A 23,412-nucleotide genomic window follows, 5' to 3' on the forward strand; every position below is an offset into this window, starting at 1 on the left:
TTTTGTATTTATAACCCTGTATTCACCTGATGAAAAGTCTTGTTCCTCTAGCCACCAAACTTCACTAATTCGTACTATATCTAATTTTAACCTATCCATTTTCCTTTTTAAATTTTCTAACCCATCTGCCCAACTAAGGGATCTGACATCCCATGCTCCGACCCGTAGAACTCCAGTTTTCTTTCTCCTGATAACAACATCCTCCTGAGTAGTACCTGCCTGGAGATCCGAATGGAGGACAATTTTACCTCCGGAATATTTTACCCAAGAGGACACCATCATCATTTAACCATAAAGTAAAGCTGCATGCCCTCAGAAAAAATCATGACTGTAGTTTCCCCTTGCTTTCAGCCGTTCATAGTACCAGCACAGCAAGGCCATTTTGCTTAGTGTTAGAAGGCCATATCAGTCAATCATCCAGACTGTTGCCCCTGCAACTACTGAAAAGCCTGCTGCCCCTCTTCAGGAACCATATGTTTGTCTGGCCTCTCAACTGACACCCCTCTATTGTGGTTGCACCTACAGTTCATCTATCTGTATCGCTGAGGCACGCGAGCCTCCCCACCGACGGCAAGGCCCGTGGTCCATTGTTCATTGGGGGGGGGTTACTTACATTACTCTCAAAAATGGTGCCACGCTTAAATAGAGACAATTAAGTTAATAGATTTTGAAACTTCCTGGCAGATTAAAACTGTGTGCCCGACCGAGACTCGAACTCGGGACCTTTGCCTTTCGCGGGCAAGTGCTCTACCAACTGAGCTACCGAAGCACGACTCACGCCCGGAACTCACAGCTTTACTTCTGCCAGTACCTCGTCTCCTACCTTCCAAACTTTACAGAAGCTCTCCTGCGAACCCTGCAGAACTAGCACTCCTGAAAGAAAGGATATTGCGGAGACATGGCTTAGCCACAGCCTGGGGGATGTTTCCAGAATGAGATTTTCACTCTGCAGCGGAGTGTGCGCTGATATGCCAGGATGGTTCCTACTATAAGGCGACAGCCAGTTACCTGTCCTATCTTTGTCAGACCGGATCTGTAATTATGTAAATACCTGTATATATGAATTACATTATTTTTGCTGTTTTTAAATTGTAACACTAAGGCATGTCCAGTATCGTTGTAAAAGTGATCTACTGATGTATGAAATTACTACTGCTACTACTATTTTCCAGTACTCGGTGTCACATACAGGTATTGGCATTCTCAGTCTGTTGTGATGCTGTTATGTTCCAGTTTGCAATCATACCTGCACTCCTTGAAAAATATAAGTAATTGGATAGATAAAAAGTCTACTCACCAAGTGATGGCAGGAGACCACACATATAAAAGGTATTACAGTTTGCAAGCTTTTGGAGCCAGTGGCTCCTTCTTCTGACAGAAGGTTTAAAGGGGAAGGAAGAGGGTTGAAGAGAAGTGCTGGTGAGATTTAAGAAAAGGGGTAGAGTTTGGAAAAGTTGCCCAGAACTGAGTGAGGGCAGACGTACCAGACGGGATGAGGAGGAAAGACTGATTGTTGGGGACTCAGTCCTTCTGCCAGAAGAAGGAGCCACTCACTCCGAAAGCTTGCAAACTTTTCCTGCTGCCACTTGGTCAGTAGATTTCTTATCTACCCAGTTACTTATAACACTCCTGTTATTTGAGAAGGTGACCAGCTTGACTCTTCTCTGCATTTGCCGCCATCAAATTTCTCTGGATTCAGCTTCTGATGAATTCTAGGTCTTTCTTCTAAACCTCACAGCCTTCTAAGTTTTCTCACTTCTTTTAAACTACTGTGTCATAAGCAAACAGTCTGAACTGTGAGTTTACCCCTTCTCCAATACTGTTGACATACATCAGGAGTAGCAGTGGCCTTAATTTACTGCTACCTTTGAATTGAAGTCTTCCACCTTCAGCCTATATTTTCTGTACTGTGATTTCTGTCAAGCAACATACTACTCCTCTGTCCAGACCTAACCCTTGAATTTCTGATTTCACGGCCATTTGGTTTACCGTATCAGAAACTTTGGAGAGCTGAGTGGCTGTACAGACAAGTTGTCCTCACCTGTTAGTCACTTCTGATATATCCTACTAAAAATGAGTTAGCTGTAACACTTATGAAAACCCTGCTTTGAATCCGTGATGGTTCCTACACAACCACTCTGCTTCCTGCACACTCTCCCATGTATATTTATTGATGATTCCTTCATATATTCTACTTACAATACAGGTAAGACTAATTGATCTGTAGCTTTTGCTATTGTCCTATACTCCTTTTCCCTTGTATCCCAATAATACCATAACTTCTTTCCATACACTATTATTTATACATACATCAAATAGGAATCTTAGATAAGGCGCAATGATCCAACCCGTGGTTTTTAGTTACTCAACTGAGAATATCATTTATAAATTAATGCACCAAAAATATTAGGTTGCAGTCAAATTGAAATGAGACAAATGAAAAAAGTAAGTAAACTGTTTACTATTTCAAATGTAATTGTCATAATTGTACATTTATCCCACTGTGAAACAAGATTGTCAATGCCTTCATGGAAAAATATTTGCATTTGCCTATGGAACCATGATTGTACTCAGGTGCTCACTCACAGTCATGCTGAAACAACTCTGTAAGGAGCTGGGATTTAGAACTACACCATTACAATATCTGTATCCCCTACTGAAATTTATGTCTACTTCTATGTAACAGACAGATGAGCATGAGAGGACAGGTTAGCCCATCCCATAATCTACAGGTATTGATTTCCAGACATATCATTGAAAGAACTTTTCTTGTAGTTTTGACTAACATTACCTCCTATAGAAATATATGACACTTTTTTTGGACACCATATATAATTTCGTTTTTAAATTGTATTATTTGTGTTAACTGAATTTCTAAACAGAGGAATTTGCTACAGCACTAAAGGTTTACGAGAATATGATAGAATGTTTGATGACTTTTTTTTGTTTTTTAAGTTGATATGCTCATTCAAAATAATGTTAGGATGTTTCATTACATGTGCAGAAATTTCTATTTCTTCAAAATATTTGGCAGGCCACCTTTTACAGCAGTTTGTAGGACTGATAGATTGTGTTTTATGTCACTGGTTGTGTGTTTTTGGTCTTTCCGGTGTGACCTTAATGAAGACAGATTCATGCCAGTGAGATTTTTTGTGTGTGTTGTTTTGAAATTGATTCCTGTCTTTCCTATTTTCTCACAATTATTGCATTTTAACTTATAAATACCTGGACAGGTAAATTTACAGGACTGTTCCAAGAAAAGCACAATTTCATGATTGTGCTGTAGTGTGTGTTGTGAAGCTTATTATCAGGTTGGTTTTTTGAAATACATGTTGGATTGTATCTGAAATTTTTCCCTATTATGGTATGACAGTGAAGTGAGCTTTTTTGGTATTATGTGGCTTTTCTATGGTTATGCCGTTGTTAGTTTCTCGTCATTGGCATGTAGTTTTTTAGTATAAATTTTTCAGACAGAGAGGGAATTGTAACCATTGTTTTTTTTATTATTTTTCATAGTGCTTTTATTTCAAATATTATGTTTTCTTTAGTTTATGGATTTTTATTTGTCACGCTACGCAGTATTCTGTTCCTGACATGCAAAAGCAAACCTCAAAGAAGCATCGCTTAGGTCGTAGATAAAGCAACTAATAAATTATATGCTAACTAAAGAAAGTATGACATTTAAACTAAAAATACTAAGAAAAATAATAAAAATACAATGGTTAAAATCCCATCTTAGTAGACAAAATTCATACTAAAAATTACATGCCAATGAAAAGAAAGCGACAGCATTACACCGCATGATAATAAAAATCTCATATCACTGTCATACCATATTGGGGGAAAATTTCAGATAAAATCAAACTTGTGTTTCAAAAGGCAAACTGAGAATAAGCTTCAGAACACACACAGGGTACAATCGCAGATTTTTCAGTCCCTAGAATAGTCCTGTAAATTTACCTGTTCATGTGTTTATAAATTCAAACGTGACAGCTGTGAGAAAATAAATGTAGGACAGACAGAACTTTGAAAACAAGATTTGGAGGACAGCTTAATCTCATTGGCATAAAACTATCTATCATCATTTAGTTCACACATGAAAGAACAAAAACACACAGTCAGCGAGGCAACACGTTGCCTGTCAATCCTGCACACTGATGATAGTGTGGTAAATAACTTGGAAGAAATAGAAATTTTCACACATTTGACATTATTTTGGGCAAACATATTGACCTTTGAAAGTTTCACCAATATTCTATAAACCTGTAATGCTGAAAAACATCCGTTTGTTTAGAAATTGCATTAACACAGTTAATACAATTTAGAATGAAATTGTATAATCTGTGAAATTTATTTATTTATTTTCTGTCCATATAACAAAAAGTTTTTGGACATTGTCAGGAAAATTTAGCTTACATTACTCATATACAGTAAAATATTTACATTCTTTCATAACATCATATGAATCAGACACATGTCTGTACACACTATTTTTCAAAATGACACTACAAGTAGATTCCTCTATAGTGTAACACAATTTAGCTTATATTTATAATAGTACAGTACACATAATACAGTGAATAATTAGATTCTTTCATACCACTGATAGATCGGAGACATTGTCTATATACACTGTTTTCCAAGATGGCACTACAACTTAAAGTCCTCTATAGAGTAACAACACTTCTCTATTAATAATTGCTTCAGTCTACTATTTAGCATATTTAGATTTGCTTTCATGAATTCACAAGGTAGTGCAATGTCGAAAATTGCTCCCATTCTATGTGGGCTGTGGTCCATTACCTTTTTATTGGTAACAATACTATGAACATTTTCCCTTCCCCGTGTATCATAGTCATATTCAATTCAGGATTTTGTTCCACAAACATGACAGTCTGCAACATATACACTACTGGCCATTAAAATTGCTGCACCAAGAAGAAATGCAAATGATAAACGGGTATTCATTGGACAAATATATTATACTAGAACTGACATGTGATTACATTTTCACGCAATTTGGGTGCATAGATCCTGAGAAATCAGTACCCAGAACAACCACCTCTGGCTGTAATAACGGCCTTGATACGCCTGGGCGTCGAGTCAACCAGAGCTTGGATGACGTGTACAGGTACAGCTGCCCATGCAGCTTTTCAACATGATACCACAGTTAATCAAGTGTAGTGACCGGCGTATTGTGACGAGCCAGTTGCTCGCCCACCATTAACCAGGTGTTTTCAATTCGTGAGAGATCTGGAGAATGTGCTGGCCAGGGCAGCGGTCGAGCATTTTCTGTATCTAAAAAGGCCCGTACAGGACCTGCAACATGCGGTCGTGCATTATCCTGCTGATATGTAGGGTTTCGCAGGGATCGAATGAAGGGTAAAGCCATGGGTCATAACACATCTGAAATGTAATGTCCACTGTTCAAACTGCTGTCAATGCGAACAAGAGGTAACAGAGACATGTAACCAATGGCACCCCATACCATCATGCCAGGTGATACGCCAGTATGGCGATGACGAATACACGCTTCCAATGTGCGTTCACCGCGATGTCATCAAACACAGATGCGACCATCATGATGCTGTAAACAGAACCTGGATTCATCTGAAAAAATGACGTTTTGCCATTCGTGCACCCAATTTCGTTGTGGAATACACCATCTCAGGTGCTCCTGTCTGTGATGCAGCATCAAGGGTATCCGCAGCCATGGTCTCCGAGGTGATAGTCCATGCTGCTGCAAATGTCATCGAACTGTTCATGCAGATGGTTGTTGTCTTGCAAACGTCCCCATCTATTGACTCAGGGATTGAGACGTGGCTGCACGATCAGTTACAGCCATGTGGATAAGATGCCCTGTCATCTCGACTGCTAGTCATACGAGACCGTTGGGATCCGGCACGGTGTTCCGTATTACCTTCCTGAACCAACCGATTCCATATTCTGCTAACAGTCATTGGATCTCGACCAAGGCAAGCAGCAATACGCGATATGATAAACCGCAATCACGATAGGCTACAATCCGACCTTTATTAAAGTCGTAAATGTGATGGCACGCATTTCTCCTCCTTACACGAGGCATCACAACAACTTTTCGCCAAGCAACGGTGGTCAACTGCTGTTTGTGTATGAGAAATCTGTTGGAAACTTTTCTCATGTCAGCACGTTGTAGGTGTCTCCACCGGTGCTAACCTTGTGTGAATGCTCTGAAAAGCTACTCACATGCATATCACAGCATCTTCTTCCTGTCGGTTAAATTTCGCATCTGTAGCACGTCATCTTCGTGGTGTGGCAATTTTAATAGCCAGTAGTGTACATGGAGTACACCGTAAGAATTTTATATTTTCTAAAGATGTCTCTACAAGGCTCTCTCTTCTTTACCGTGGCTACCATTCTTACTGCTTTTTTTTTTTCGTAGTCTAAAAAATCTATCTATGAGGGCAGTTCAATAAGTAATGCAACACATTTTTTTTCTCGGCCAATTTTGGTTGAAAAAACCTGAAATTTCTTGTGGAATATTTTCAAACATTCCCGCTTCGTCTCGTATAGTTTCATTGACTTCCGACAGGTGGCAGCGCTGTACGGAGCTGTTAAAATGGCATCTGTAACGGATGTGCGTTGCAAACAACGGGCAGTGATCGAGTTTCTTTTGGCGGAAAACCAGGGCATCTCAGATATTCATAGGCGCTTGCAGAATGTCTACGGTGATCTGGCAGTGGACAAAAGCACGGTGAGTCGTTGGGCAAAGCGTGTGTCATCACCGCCGCAAGGTCAAGCAAGACTGTCTGATCTCCCGCGTGCGGGCCGGCCGTGCACAGCTGTGACCATCAAACAACTCAGTGCTCAACTTGACATCTCTGTTGGTAGTGCTGTCACAATTGTTCACCAGTTGGGATATTCAAAGGTTTGTTCCCGATGGGTCCCTCATTGTCTAACCGAACACCATAAAGAGCAAAGGAGAACCATCTGTGCGGAATTGCTTGCTCGTCATGTGGCTGAGGGTGACAATTTCTTGTCAAAGATTGTTACAGGCGATGAAACATGGGTTCATCACTTCGAACCTGAAACAAAACGGCAATCAATGTAGTGGCGCCACACCCACTCCCCTACCAAGAAAAAGTTTAAAGTCATACCCTCAGCCGGTAAAGTCATGGTTACAGTCTTCTGGGACGCTGAAGGTGTTATTCTGTTCGATATCCTTCCCCATGGTCAAACGATCAACTCTGAAGTGTATTGTGCTACTCTTCAGAAATTGAAGAAACGACTTCAGCGTGTTCATAGGCACAAAAATCTGAACGAACTTCTCCTTCTTCATGACAACGCAAGACCTCACACAAGTCTTCGCACCCGAGAGGAGCTCACAAAACTTCAGTGGACTGTTCTTCCTCATGCACCCTACAGCCCCGATCTCGCACCGTCGGATTTCCATATGTTTGGCCCAATGAAGGACGCAATCCGTGGGAGGCACTACGCGGATGATGAAGAAGTTATTGATGCAGTACGACGTTGGCTCCGACATCGACCAGTGGAATGGTACCGTGCAGGCATACAGGCCCTCATTTCAAGGTGGCGTAACGCCGTAGCATTGAATGGAGATTACGTTGAAAAATAGTGTTGTGTAGCTAAAAGATTGGGGAATAACCTGGTGTATTTCAATGCTGAATAAAACAACCCCTGTTTCAGAAAAAAATGTGTTGCATTACTTATTGAACTGCCCTCGTGTATGAACTGCTGATGCCCCACCCCATATCTCAATACCATACTGAAGGTGCGGTTGAATTAACCCAAAATATATTTGTCTTAAAGTATCATGGTCCAAGAAGCCTGAGACCTGTTTCAATAGATACACATTTCTACTGATTTTCTTGCAATTATTATCCACATGTCCTTTCCATGATAAGTGTTCATCAACAATGGCGCCCAAAAATTTATGTGAATGCATATGCAAGTGAATGCATATGCAAGACTTAATGGGGATGTAAATACAGTATCAGTTATGGCAGCATTATAACTGAGGATGAACTTCATTATTACCGTTTTGTCTTTATTTACAAGAAGCTTGTTTGCTGTAAGGTATGCGGACAGAGTATTGAAATTGATCTCGGTACTGTTAGCTGCAGACTGCATATCACTGCCACAGCTGATGAAGGATATGTCATTGGCATAGCTTACAACCATGCAATTTTGGGGTTCGAATAAGTTATTTACATATATACAAGGAACAGAAAAGGCCCTAGTATGCTCCCTTGAGGCATGCCACATTGATGTGTCCTGAAGGTTGATTTGGTTGTTAGGAGCTGCTCATTATTTTTATAATTTAGCTTTACACACTGTTTCCTGTCTTTTAAGTAGGAGGTAAGTAGTTTCAAGGGTAGTCCTTTCCACCCTTACTCTTCTAGCTTACACAGAAGAATGGTATGATTCACAGTATCAAAGGCTTTACCCATATCTAGGAAAGTGCCTATTACCTTGTGACTTTTGTCCAGCTTAGTTTATATTTCATGTATAAAAAGATGCTACTGCTGTTGTAGTAGATCTCCCTTTTCTAAATCTATGTTGTAGGTTGTTTAACAGATTGTGTTTGGTGAAATATGATTCAGCTTGATTTAGTATTACTCTCTGTAACAATTTGCCTAGTTCTGAGGTTAATGATATTGGCCTGTAATTTTTAGTGTCCGTTTTTAATCCCTTTTTATGCACTGGTATAATTTCAGTAATTTTCAAAAGGTCAGGGAATACACCATTTCTGAGGGAGGTATTTATCAAGTGAATCAGAGGTTTCACTAATTTATCCCTGCATTCCTTTAGCAATTTAGGTGAAATGTCATCCCAGCCACAAGACATTTTTGGTCGAAGTGCTGATATGATTGTTAGGATGTCCCTCTCAGTAATGCCATGGGTATAAAAGGACTAGCTAGATTTTCCAAGACTAAAAGTTTGTGGCTTGACATGAACTTCATTTGAACCGACTGTACTGAACTTTTGTATAAATTTCTCACACACTTATTTTGGGTCATTTATTTCTTCACAACTCAATGTCTTTGGATGTTTAGACATCAGCAATGTCAAGTACATAATATCAAAAATTAATGTGCCAAATAAAATCGAAAAATATATTTGCTTTATTGTTAAATTTGTGTTTCACTTGTTGCGCAAGTAGTAGCAGTTACTAATACATTTATATTTATTTAATTTAAGCTGCTTGACTGTTTAGTAATTTTTAAGTAACCAGCATACAGCCATACACACATTCAAATCATCTATACACAGTATGTAAACTGACTCATTTTATAACATTTGGATAGAAATCTTTTATCTGGTGTATGGAACATATAGCTAACTAGCTATGGCCGTATGCATTGTAACAGTTCAAGTTAACATTAACAAAAAACTTAAATCTCCCCCCCCCCCCCTCTCTCTCTCTCTCTCTCTCTCTCTCTCTCTCTATCTCTCTATCTCTCTCATATCTCCACCCTTCCACCCAACTACTCTCCCTTTTCTTCTTGCAGAATGTCCCTTTTGCTTAAGACTGTATTGTATTTCTTAATAATTTTTATTTTGCTTCAATGGCACACTGAACGAGGATTGCATGTTTTATGGAAAATCATAATATTTGTGCCACATTTATTTAGTTATGAAAGAAAACTCTTTGTCTCTGAATTAATAGTTTAAGCATTGAAGAAGAATGTCTAGAATTTTTATTCTGAATTTCAGGCATTGAAGACAAAAGTTCTTGGGCAGGTTGTCTTGTACACAAAGGTAATGACTAGTTCAATGGACGTGTTGGAAGGAGCTGAGTTGTTAGATGGTCTGGCAGTTGTTACACACAGGCAAACTCGGGGCAAAGGTAAAGTACATATACACATACCCACTTTTGATATCATTAAATTTTTGGCAGTTGTGAAAAAATATGTTATTGAACATTTAAGGGCAATATTTTTAGTAGTTTGGTTATCAGTTAGTTTGAATTGCTAAATTGGTGAAATGTTTACCTAAATGTACACATATCAACTCCTAAGTAATCATAGCCATGCATCATTGAATTACAAATTAATTTATGATGGTTGTTTATAATGTTTATATTACTGTTTCTAAGGTGTTTAGGGTTTTAATGTAACATAAATCTTCCATTTCATGGTTACACCATCCAGATTTAGATTTGTGTGAGTTCCCTAAATTGCTCCATGGATGGTTCCTTTGAAAGGGCATAGCTGATTTCCTTCTCCATCCTTGACTCGATATGAGCTTGTGCTTCGTCTCTAATAACCTTGACATCTACAGGGTGTTAAACCCCATCTTCCCTTCTTCCTTCCTTCATAAATAGAATATGAGGAGCTGTAAACTTAAATCATTCAAGCCTTTCTTTAACTGTATTTTATTAGTAGCTAAACTCTTTGGAGACACAACTTACTGAAAATATATACTCCTGAATACACCTGTTTGGACCAAATTAAATAATGGAAGTAAGTGTGTACACACACACACACACACACACACACACACACACACACACACACACACACACACACTTGTCCTCAGCGGTGATCGAAACCGTTGGTTGTATCATTCACATTAATTTTAATTAAGAAATAAATATAGTTGGAAGCAATAGTTAAAATAAGTTGATTCCATGAATAAGTTTTCGTTATATGTTCTTAAATTCACACCACAAATAATTTGTAATGCATGATTTTGATTCCATGAATACGTTTTCGTTATATGTTCTTAAATTCACACCACAAATAATTTGTAATGCATTATTTTGAATTCTAAAATCCTTCAACTTGCCATGAGAAGTTACTCCAAAGCATGATACTGTATGACACTATGGATTAAAGTTAGTGAAATTTGTCAGCCTCTTTTTATTGTCTCATGAATCTGCTGCAGACAGTATTGTTCTAGGCATTTCAGGAGGTCTGTGGTGTAGACATAGAATTTGTGAAGGCCCTCTGCAATGCAACTGTTGATATATAGTGACTGCAAAAGTAAATCAGAAACACTCAGGGGCTTCTAGATGTTGGTGTAGTATTAGTATTATATCGAATCTGCTTGTCTCACTGCTCTTACATACTTGGGGTTACAGAATTGACAAGTCAGTTAATTCTTGGCAATAACAGACCATTTAACAGTACTCCAGCTAATAAGATGTAAATTCAAACTCAAATGCCTTGATGAATTTAGAATTAGTGGATTCAAGTTGTTATTCTAATTAAGTAATGGTTTTAGAAACAGGTCATGTATTGCATGATGTGATGGGTATAGCTAATTTATCTGGCATAAGAGAAGTGTGTGGTAGGTTCTAGCACAATTACTTAAGGCAAATGCTAGAGAGATACTTCGTAATGATTACTAACTTGCCTTATAACCTCAGCTTCACCCAAATACGTGTACAGCACATATATTGCACACATCTCCTTCTCCTCCCTTTCTTTGTCCACCTCCTCATTCCCCCTCTTTCTGTCTGTGTATCCCTCCCCCTCTCTGGCCATCGCCTCCTCCCCCTCTCTGTCTGTCTCCTCCTCCCCCTCTCTGTCTATCTCCTCCTCCCCCTTTTCCTTTCCTACCTACCCACTACCCCTCTCCATCTTCCACCTGTGTCCTACACCCTGTCCCTCCCCCTGTCCTCCTCTCCCCTCCCTTTGCACATCTTCTCCTACATCTACATCCATACTCCGAAATCCATCTTATGGCACGTGGTGGAGGGTACCCTGTACCCCTGTTTGTCATTTCCTTTCCCGTTCCACTCACATATAAAACAAGGGAAAAATGACTGTGTATATGCCTACATACTAGCCCTAATTTCTCATATTGTATCTTTGTGGTCCTTACGCACAATGTATGTTGGAGATAACAGAATCATTCTGCAATCAGCTGCACATGCCAGTTCTCTAAATTTTCTCAATAGCGTTCCTCAAAAGGGAAGTTGTCTTCCCTCTACTCATTCCCATTTGAGTTCCTGAAGCATTTCCATAACACTTGCATGTGGTTCAAACCTACCAGTAACAAATCTGACAGCTCACCTCTGAATTGCTTTGTATCTTCCTTTAATCCCTAACACTCAAGCAGTACTCAAAAATAGGTCGCACTAGTGACCTCCTTTATAGATGAATCACACTCCCCTAGAATTCTCCCAATAAACCAAAGTCGACCATTCATCTTTCCTGTCACAATCCTCATGTGCATGTTCCATTTCATATCGCTTTGCAACATTATGCCCAGATATTTGAACACCATGAGTGTGTCAGGCAGGACACTACTGATGCTGTATCCAAACATTACATGTTTGTTTTTCTTACTCATCCACATAACTTACATTTTTCTACTTTTAGAGCTAGCTGTCATTCATCGCACCAACTAGACATTTCGTCTGAGTCACCTTGTATCCTCCTACAGTCACTCAACTTCGACACCTTATTGTACACCGCAGCATCATCAACAGCATCATCAGCAAACAACTACAGATTACTCCCTGCTGTCTCTGCCAAATCATATGTATGTTAGAATAATAGTGGTACTATCACACTTCCCTGGGGCACTCCTGACAGTACCCTTTTTCCTAATGAACACTCACTGTTGAGGACAACATACTGGTTTCTCTAACTTTAGAAGTCTTTGAGCAACCCACATGACTGTGAACCTATTCCTTATGATCGTAACTTCTTTAACAGACTGCAGTGAGATACCATGTCAAATGCTTTCCAGAAATCTAGAAATATGGAATCTGCCTGTTGCCCTTCACCCATGGTTCACAGTGTATCATGTGAGAAAAGGGCAAGCAAGTTTCACACAAGTGATCCTTCTAAAACCATGCTGATTTGTGGACATAAGTTTTTCAGTCTCAAGAAATTTGTTACATACAAACTGAGAATATGTACAAGGATTCTGCAGTAAACCGGTGTTAGGAATATTGGTCTGTAATTTTGTGGGTCCATTCTTTTGCCCTTCTTATACACAGGAGTCACCTGAGCTTTTTTCTAACCACTTGAGACTTTGCACTGGACAAGAGATTCACAATAAATGCAAGCTAGGTAAGGGGCCAATGCCATAGAGTACTCTTTCAAAAGTGAAATTGGAATTCCATCCAGACCTGGTGATTTATTTGTTTTCAACTCCTTCAGTTCTTTATCTACACCAGGGATGCATACTGCTTTGTCGTCCATACTGTAGTCTGTTCAAAGGTCGAACGACAGTATGTTGTACGATTCTCCTGCATGAACGATTTCTTGAAAATGAAATTTAAAACTTCAGCTTTCGTTTTGCTACCTTCGTCTGCCACACCAGACTGGTCAACAAGTGACTGGATGGAAACCTTAGACCCACTTAGCAATTTTATGTATGAACAGAATTTTCTTGGGTTCTCAGCAATATCTTTTGCTAAGGTGTGATGATGGTTGTTGTAGTTATATGTTTCCCACCTAGATCTTTTCACAGACACACAAATCTCTACCCTTTTTTCATCATTTGGACATTATCTGTTGAACCAACAGTACAACAACCTCTGCTTCCTCAACATTTTCTCAATCTCATTGTGAAACCATGTTGGATCTTTTCCATAATCCACTTACTAGGTACATAATTCTCCAGCTTACACTTTGCCCATAATACCTCTATGTCCATCTTACTGGAACTAAGTGATGTCAGTTCACTGTCTAAGTGAGATGCTAACAACTGCTTATCTGCTCAATCTAGCAGAAACATTCTCCTAGCCTTCTTAATTGATTTATTAACTTTTGTATCCATTGTTGTTATAATGACATCATAATCGCTAATCCCTGTTTCTGTACTGGCGTTATTGACAAGGTCTGTTATAGCTACATGTTCTAAGATATTTCCATTGCGTGTAGGCTGCCAAACTAGCTGCTCAAAGAAGTTTTCAGAAAAAATGTCCTAAAGTACTTCACCCTTCACCCACTCTCTGTTCATTCCCTCCTCCGTTCTCTCTGATCTTCTCCTCCTCCCCCTTCCATTACATCTCCCCCTCACCCTCACTCTGTCCAACTCCTCCTCAACCCTCATTCTGTCCAACTTCTCCTCACCCCTCTCTCTGTCCATGTCCTCCCCCTCACTCTCTCTGTACATCTCCTGTCCCCTCTCCATGCTCAACTTTGCTCATCCACACATATACAAGGTGTGATAAAAAAGACAGTGAATAATTTTATTAGCAGATTACTGTCCTTGGCTAACAATACATGTATCCCAATGTTGAATCCAAGCACAGAAGCATTTCTGGAAGGCTTCTCTTCTAAGGGTGTTCAGCTGTTCTGCCATGGCCTTCTCAGTGTTAGAAATGTTGTCAAAACATTTTTCTTTAACCATGGTTTTAATTTTTGAGAAGAGCCGGAAGTAAAGTTGTGCTATCTATCATGAATAAGGTGGATATGGACAGAAGGGACACTTTTTCCAGCCAAAACCTCATGAATCAAAAGCGAGTATGGCACTGTGCATTGTCTTGATGAATCAGGAAGCCATTGGCCCATTTTTCTGGATTCTTTCATCATACATAATGTACAAACATTGCAGTATGGCCTTGTGAAGTTTAGCATTTACAGTTGTTCCTCTTGGAATGAACTCAGATCGCACTATGCTCTCAGTATCAACAAAAACAATGAACATGACTTCAATATTTGATTTTCAGTGACATGCCTTTTTAGGACATGGAGATTCACTGATTTTCCATTGGGAACTCTGCATGTTCATTTCAGAGTCACACCCATAGACCCAAGTTTCATTTCCAGTAACATTCTTTTTTCATTTCATTTATTTATTTTGTAACATGCACTCCGGATCTGAATAAAACGATCCTACAACTCCATGCAAACTGACACACAATTTTCCTTCTGTTTATCGCTCAAGATTCTGGGAACAAATTTTGCACTTACTCATCTCATTTGTAAATTATCAGTTAAAATGCTTTGCACAGACCCATACAAGATGCTAAGTTCTTCTGTAAGCTCTCGAATAGTTATTCATGTGTTTGAACGAACATTTGTTGTCACTCCTTGCATGTTTTGTTTCGTTTTTGAGGTTACTGGACACCCCAAATGTTGCTTATTTTCTGTCAACTTATTTTCACTTTTAAATCACTTATACCACTTGTAAAATGTCATCAGAGTTACAGAATTATCACCATACACCAATTTCAACATTCAGTGAGTTTCTTTGGCACTTTTTCGCAACTGGAAATAGAACTTAATGTTCGCATGTTGTTCAAAATCCATGATGCCCAATGGACACGATAGATGCAACTCATTCTAGCATCTCTTTACGCTGACTGACTAGTCACAATGTGTTCCAACTTGATGCTGCCTGCCTCAACAGATCAGGCTATCAAACAAATTATATGAAATGTTTGTAGCATGAGCAGCTGCTGCTCAAAAATTTCATTCACCATATTTTTTAATCTCACATCGTTCTTCCTGGAACGCATTCCAGTACTACCTGCACAACATGCCAATCATGCAAGGCAGCCTAGTTGTAATGCAATACCAACCTTTTTCACTCTCACCACCACCCCTATAAGATCAAAATAGTACTTACCCCAACAGTACTTCTTTCCAGACAATAAATAGTATTTGCACCAAATTGATCCATTGGTTTAGGAGGAGATGTGGAACAAACGTACATCCATTTACATATATGTATGTAGATAGGTTTAGGACCATACATTGTGAGAATAGAAGAGACACGGTAGCTGCCAATCAAGTAACTTACATATTGTTCTGTTGTGGCTTGTGCTAAACATTGTCCCCACTGTCATCACCAGCAGTTGGTTTAGGGAACTGATGGAGGTCTTATAGCTGAATTATGAATGAGGGTGAGCTTTAAAATGTTATTTTATTTTGTAGATGGTGTTTGAATGGGATGTTGGTGAACAACAATCCTCTCTGTGTCCTCGGATCTTGCCCCGTTCCCAAATCTCAAGAAGTTTGTGATAAGAACTATTATAATTAAGCGAGGTAGTTACTGTTACAGGCATACCCGTATCAACCTATCCAGAATGCCACTACATGGTTGGATTTGAGTACTGTTGTAAGAGTCTTATTAATGTTGAGAGCAAGGAGGGGGGCATACTTGATTTCCAGGTTGATAATTTGCTGAGAATATGTCATTTGCATTCTTGAATTAACTGGAGTTTATGGTAAGACTTGCAGATTGTCAGAGTTGTATTAGTCTGTTTTAAAATTGACTGTTTTTTCTAACATAGTTTCAGTAATATTTGATTGCATTTTCAGGTCGAAGTGGAAATACTTGGATAAGTCCTGAAGGATGTGCAGTTTTTTCAGTTCATCTTCACATTTCAAGAAGTTCATATTTAGGACAACATTTGTTGCTCGTGCAGCATCTAGCAGGACTTGCCATTGTCTCATCAATTTGCTCTCTGCCAGGATATGAGGTATGTGCTGCTTGCACTGTCTGCTATAAATAATGTGATATAAAAAATAAAAATCTGCTAGTAGTTATATAGATGATAATGAAGCAATGTGAAGTCATCTTATGGCAGTAATATGATCAGTCAACTGATGATAAATTCATGTATACTATTTTAGTCTACATCTACATCAACATCTACATCTACATTTATACTCTGCAAGCCACCCAACAGTGTGTGGCGGAGGGCACTTTATGTGCCACTGTCATTACCTCCCTTTCCTGTTCCAGTCGCGTATGGTTCGCGGGAAGAAAGACTGCGGGAAAGCCTTTCGTGCATGCTCGAATCTCTCTAATTTTACATTCGTGATCTCCTCGGGAGGTATAAGTAGGGGTAAGCAATATATTCAATACCTCATCCAGAAACTCACCCTCTCAAAACCTGGACAGCAAGCTACACCGTGATGCAGAGCACCTCTCTTGCAGTGTCTGCCACTTGAGTTTGCTAAACATCTCTGTAACACTATCACGCTTACCAAATAACCCTGTGATGAAACGCGCCACTCTTCTTTGGATCTTCTCTATCTCCTCTGTCAACCCGACCTGGTACAGTTCCCACACTGATGAGCAATACTCAAGTATAGGTCGAACGAGTGTTTTGTAAGCCACCTCCTTTGTTGATGGACTACATTTTCTAAGGACTCTCCCAATGAATCTCAACCTGGCACCCGCCTTACCAACATTTAATTTTATATCATCATTCTACTTCAAATCGTTCCGTACGCATACTCCCAGATATTTTGCAGAAGTAACTGCTACCAGTGTTTGTTCCGCTATCATATAATCATCTAATAAAGGATCCTTCTTTCTATGTATTCACAATACAGTACCTTTGTGTATGTTAAGGGTCAGTTGCCACTCCCTGCACCAAGTGCCTATCCGCTGCAGATCTTCCTGCATTTCGCTGCAATTTTCTAATGCTGCAACTTCTCTGTATACTACAGCATCATCTGCAAAAAGCTGCATGGAACTTCCGACACTATCTTCTAGGTCATTTATATATATTGTGAAAAACAGTGGTCCCATAACACTCCCCTGTGGCACGCCAGAGGTTACTTTAACATCTGTAGACGTCTCTCCATTGAGAACACCATGCTGTGTTATGTTTGCTAAAAACTCTTCAATCCAGCCACACAGCTGGTCTGATATTCCGTAGGCTCTTACTTTGTTTATCAGGCGACAGTGTTGAACTGTATCCAACGCCTTCCGGAAGTCAAGGAAAATAGCATCTACCTGGGAGCCTGTATCTAATATTTTCTGGGTCTCATGAACAAATAAAGCCGAGTTGGGTCTCACACAATCGCTGTTTCCGGAATCCATGTTGATTCCTACAGAGTAGATTCTGGGTTACCAGAAATGACATGACACGCGAGCAAAAAAGATATTTTAAAATTCTACAACAGATCGATGTCGGTGATATAGGCCTATAGTTTTGCGAATCTGCTCGATGACCTTTCTTGAAAACTGGAACTACCTGTGCTCTTTTCCAATCATTTGGAACCTTCCGTTCCTCTAGAGACTTGCGGTACACGGCTGTTAGAAGGGGGGCAAGTTCTTTCGCATACTCTGTGTAGAATCGAATTGGTATCCGGTCAGATCCAGTGGACTTTCCTCTGTTGAGTGATCTTAGTTGCTTTTCTATTCCTTGGACACTTATTTCGATGTCAGCCATTTTCTCGTTCGTGGGAGGATTTAGAAAAGGACCTGCAGTGCGGTCTTCCTCTGTGAAACAGCTTTGGAAAAAGGTGTTTAGTATTTCAGCTTTACATGTGTCATCCTCTGTTTCAATGCCATTATCATCCCAGAGTGTCTGGATATACTGTTTTGATCCACTTACTGATTTAATGTAAGACCAGAACTGCCTAGGATTTTCTGTCAAGTCGGTACATAGAATGTTACTTTCGAATTCACTGAACACTTCACGCATAGCCCTCCTTATGCTAACATTGACATCGTTTAGCTTCTGTTTGTCTGAGAGGTTTTGGCTGCGTTTAAATTTGCAGTGAAGCTCTCTTTGCTTTCGCAGTAGTTTCCTAACTTTGTTGTTGAACCACGGTGGGTTTTTTCCCGTCCCTCACAGTTTTACTTGGCACGTACCTGTCTAAAACGCATTTTACAATTGCCTTTAACTTTTTCCACAAACACTCAACATTGTCAGTGTCGGAACGGAAATTTTACGATTTGAAATGTTAGGTAGTCTGAAATCTGCCTCCTATTACTCTTGCTAAGCATATAAACCTTCCTCCATTTTTTCATATTCCTATTTACTACCATATTCAGGGATGCTGCAACAGCCTTGTTGTTGTGGTCTTCAGTCCTGAGACTGGTTTGATGCAGCTCTCCATGCTGCTCTATTCTGTGCAAGCTGCTTCATCTCCCAGTACCTACTGCAACCTACATCCTTCTGAATCTGCTTGGTGTATTCATCTCTTGGTCTCCCTCTACAATTTTTACCCTCCACGCTGCCCTCCAATACTAAATTGGTGATCCCTTGATGCCTCAGAACATGTCCTACCAACCGATCCCTTCTTCTAGTCAAGTTGTGCCACAAACTTCTCTTCTCCCCAGTCCTATTCGACACTTCCTCACTAGTTATGTGATCTACCCATCTAATCTTCAGCATTCTTCTGTAGCACCACATTTCAAAAGCTTCTATTCTCTTCTTGTCTAATCTATTTATCGTCCATGTTTCGCTTCCATACATGGCTACACTCCATACAAATACTTTCAGAAATGACTTCCTGACACTTAAATCTATACTCGATGTTAACAAATTTCTCTTCTTCAGAAACACTTTCCTTACCATTGCCAGTCTACATTTTATATCCTCTCTACTTTGACCATCATCAGTTATTTTGCTCCCCAAATAGCAAAACTCCTTTACTACTTTAAGTATCTCATATCCTAATCTAATTCCCTCAGCATCACCCAACTTAATTCGACTACATTCCATTATCCTCGTTTTGCTTTTGTTGATGTTCATCTTATACCCTTGTTTCAAGACACTGTCCATTCCGTTCAACTGCTCTTCCAAGTCCTTTGCTGTCTCTGACAGAATTACAATGTCATCGGCGAACCTCAAAGTTTTTATTTCTTCTCCATGGATTTTAATACCTACTCCGAATTTTTCTTTTGTTTCCTTCACTGCTTGTTCAATATACAGATTGAATAACATCGGGGAGAGGCTACAATCCTGTCTCACTCCCTTCCCAACCACTGCTTCCCTTTCATGCCCCTCAACTCTTACAAGTGTCGTTTGGTTTCTATACAAATTGTAAATAGCTTTGTGCTCCCTATATTTTACCCCTGCCACCTTCAGAATTTGAAAGAGAGTATTCCAGTCAACATTGTCAAAAGCTTTCTCTAAGTGTACAAATGCTAGAAACGTAGGTTTGCCTTTCCTTAATCTATCTTCTAAGATAAGCCGTAGGGTCAGTATTGTCAGTATTTTTACGGAATCCAAACTGATATTCCCCATTGTTGGCTTCTACTAGTTTTTCCATTCGTCTGTAAATAATTCACGTTAGTATTTTGCAGCCATGACTTATTAAACTAATGGTTCGGTAATTTTCACATCTGTCAACACCTGCTTTCTTTGGGATTGGAATTATTATATTCTTCTTGAAGTCTGAGGGTATTTCGCCTGTCTCTTACATCTTGCTCACCAGATGGTAGAGTTTTGTCAGGACTGGCTCTCCCAAGGCTGTCAGTAGTTCTAACGGAATGTTGTCTGCTCCTGGGGCCTTGTTTCGACTTAGATCTTTCAGTGCTCTGTCAAATTCTTCACGCAGTATCATATCTCCCATTTCATCTTCATCTACATCCTCTTCCATTTCCATAATACTGTCCTCAAGTACATCGCCCTTGTATAGACCCTCTATATACTCCTTCCACCTTTCTGCTTTCCCTTCTTTGCTTAGAACTGGGTTTCGATCTGAGCTCTTGATATTCATACAAGTGGTTCTCTTTTCTCCAAAGGTCTCTAATTTTCCTGTAGGCAGTATCTATCTTACCCCTAGTGAGATAAGCCTCTACATCCTTACATTTATCCTCTAGCCATCCCTGCTTAGCCATTTTGGACTTCCTGTTGATCTCATTTTGCCTGCTTCATTTACTGCATTTTTATATTTTCTCCTTTCATCAATTAAATTCAGTATTTCTTCTGTTACCCAACGATTTCTACTAGCCCTCGTCTTTTTACCTACTTGATCCTCTGCTGCCTTCCCTACTTCATTCCTCAAAGCTACCCATTCTTCCTCTACTGTATTTCTTTCCCCCATTCCTGCCATTTGTTCCCTTACGCTCTCCCTGAAACTCTGTACAACCTCTGGTTTAGTCAGTTTATCCAGGTCCCATCTCCTTAAATTCCCACCTTTTTGCAGTTTCTTCAGTTTTAATCTACATTTCATAACCAATAGATTGTGGTCAGAGTCCACATCTGCACCTGGAAATGTCTTACAGATTAAAACTTGGTTCCTAAATCTCTGTCTTACCATTATATAATCTATCTGAAATCTGTCAGTATCTCCAGGCTTCTTCCATGTATACAGCCTTGTTTTATGATTCTTGAACCAAGTGTTAGCTATGATTAAGTTGTGCTCTGTGCAAAATTCTACCGGGCGGCTTCCTCTTTCATTTCTTACCCCCAATCCATATTCACCTACTACGTCTCCTCCTCTCCCTTTTCCTACTACCGAATTCCAGTCACCCATGACTATTAAATTTTCATCTCCCTTCACTGTCTGAATAATTTCTTATATTTCATCATACATTTCTTCAATTTCTTCGTCATCTGCAGAGCTAGTTGGCATATAAACTTGTACGGCCTTATGATAACTGATTCGCTGTTCTGCGCTTACAGAGTTGAAAAGCTCGGGTCTGTTTGTTATCAGTAGGTCCAAGATGTTATCTCCACGAATCGGTTCTCTGTTTAATTGCTTGAGGTAATTTTCAGATAGTGCATTTAGTATAATGTCACTCGATGCTTTGTCCCTACCATCCGTCCTAAACATCTGAGTGTCCCAGTCTGTATCCGGTAAATTGAAATCTCCACCTAAGACTATAACATGCTGAGGAAATTTATGTGAAATGTATTCCAAATTTTCTCTCAGTTGTTCTGCCACTAATGCTGCTGAGTAAGGAGCTCGGTAAAAGGAGCCAATTATTAACCTAGCTCGGTTGTTGAGTATAACCTCCACCCATAATAATTCACAGGAACTATCCACTTCTATTTCACTACAGAAAAGCTACTACTAACAGCGACAAACACGCCACCACTGGTTGCATGCAATCTATCCTTTCTAAACGCCATCTGTGCCTTTGTGAAAATTTTGGCAAAATTTTCTCTGGCTTCAGCCAGCTTTCTGTACCTATAACGATTTCAGCTTCGGTGCTTTCTATCAGCGCTTGAAGGTCCGTTACTTTACCAATGCAGCTTCGACAGTTTACAATTACAACTCCGATTGCTGCTTGGTCCCCACGTGTCCTGACTTTGCCCCGCACCCTTTGAGGCTGTTGCCCTTTCTGTACATGCCCGAGGCCGTCTAACCTACAAAACCGCCCAGTCCACGCCACACAACCCCTGTTACCCGTGTAGCCGCCTGCTGTATGTAGTGGACTCCTGACCTATCCAGTGAGACCCGAAACCCCACCACCCTATGGGCCAAGTAAGGAATCTGCAGCCCACACGGTCGCAGAACCGTCTCAGGCTCTGATGCAGACAATCCACTCAGCTCTGTACCAAAGGTCTGCAGTCAGTCCTGTCGATGATGCTGCAGATGGTGAACTCAGCTTTCATCCCGCTAGCGAGACTGGCAGTCTTCACCAAATGAGATAGCTGCCGGAAGCCAGAGAGGATTTCCTCTGATCCATAATGACACACATCATTGGTACCGACATGAGCGACCACCTGCAGATGGGTGCACCCTGTACCCTTCATGCCATCTGGAAGGACCCTTTCCACGTCTGGAATGACTCCCCCTGGTATGCACATGGCAGCCATATCCCTAAGGTGCCCCATTACGTGCCTGACGTTGGAGCTCCCAACTACCAGTAAGCCCACCCTCTGTGACCGCCCGGATCTTGCTGACTGAGGGGCAACCTCTGGAACAGGACAAGCAGTCATGTCCGGCCGAAGATCAGTATCAGCCAGAGACAGAGCCTGAAACCGATTCGTCAGACAAGCTGGAGAGGCCTTCTGTTCAGCCCTCCGGAATGTCTTTCACCCCCTGCCACACCTCGAGACGACTTCCCACTCTACCACGGGTGATGGGTCAGCCTCAATGTAGGCAGTATCCCGGGCAGCCACAGCCGTAGTCCGATCGGGGGATGTGTGGGACTAGCTGGCCGTCCCCGACAAACCCCCGTCCGGACCCCCACAGTGATGCCCATTGGCAACAGCCTCGAGCTGTGTGACTGAAGCCAACACTGCCTGAAGCTGGGAGTGAAGGGATGCCAACTCAGCCCGCATCCGAACACAGCAGTCGCAGTCACTATCCGTGCTAAATACTGTTGTGCAAAGAACGTCTGACCTAATCTACAGAGAGCACAAGCAATTCGACACAAAATTTAAACGGTTATTAAAATACAAGACTGCCAGTAAATGCAGTAATGCTGCTACTTGTGCACTGTTGACACACTGCTCGGCAGCAGAAGGCTAACTGTACTGTCAGTAACATACAAAGACTATTTGAAAGAAATAAACAAATGACAAACGACTACGGGACTTTACATGTCACAGATATTAAAATGCCAATCTGCCTCTGCTAATTACGAAACTACACAATGATTTGACGGATTTAACTAAACAAGTGCGCTAAGAACACTCGAACAAATTTTCAACTTGACTACTACACTTATATGAACACTAAATAAGCCACTTGCTGCTACTTGCGCACTGCTGACACACTGCTCGGAGGCAGAAGGCATGACTTATGATTGTGATGCTATAATTCTGCAGTTAGTTTCTGATGTTAAAAGTTA

At 40.4% G+C, this 23,412-nt stretch overlaps 1 protein-coding gene across 6 annotated transcripts in view; it reads left to right on the plus strand.

Annotated features, from left to right (window-relative positions):
- Positions 1 to 23,412, plus strand: part of LOC126185133 (biotin--protein ligase) — a 360,657-nt gene that overhangs the window by 288,442 nt on the left and 48,803 nt on the right. For all 6 annotated transcript variants that reach the window (XM_049927960.1, XM_049927964.1, XM_049927963.1 and 3 more), the window contains 2 exons: positions 9,718 to 9,850; positions 16,236 to 16,396. In XM_049927960.1, coding sequence (XP_049783917.1) covers positions 9,718 to 9,850; positions 16,236 to 16,396 — 294 coding nt within the window. The remainder of the gene's footprint in view (positions 1 to 9,717; positions 9,851 to 16,235; positions 16,397 to 23,412) is intronic.

This window comes from Schistocerca cancellata, chromosome 4, assembly GCF_023864275.1.
Source record: "Schistocerca cancellata isolate TAMUIC-IGC-003103 chromosome 4, iqSchCanc2.1, whole genome shotgun sequence".
In the NCBI taxonomy this organism is placed as follows: domain Eukaryota; kingdom Metazoa; phylum Arthropoda; class Insecta; order Orthoptera; family Acrididae; genus Schistocerca; species Schistocerca cancellata.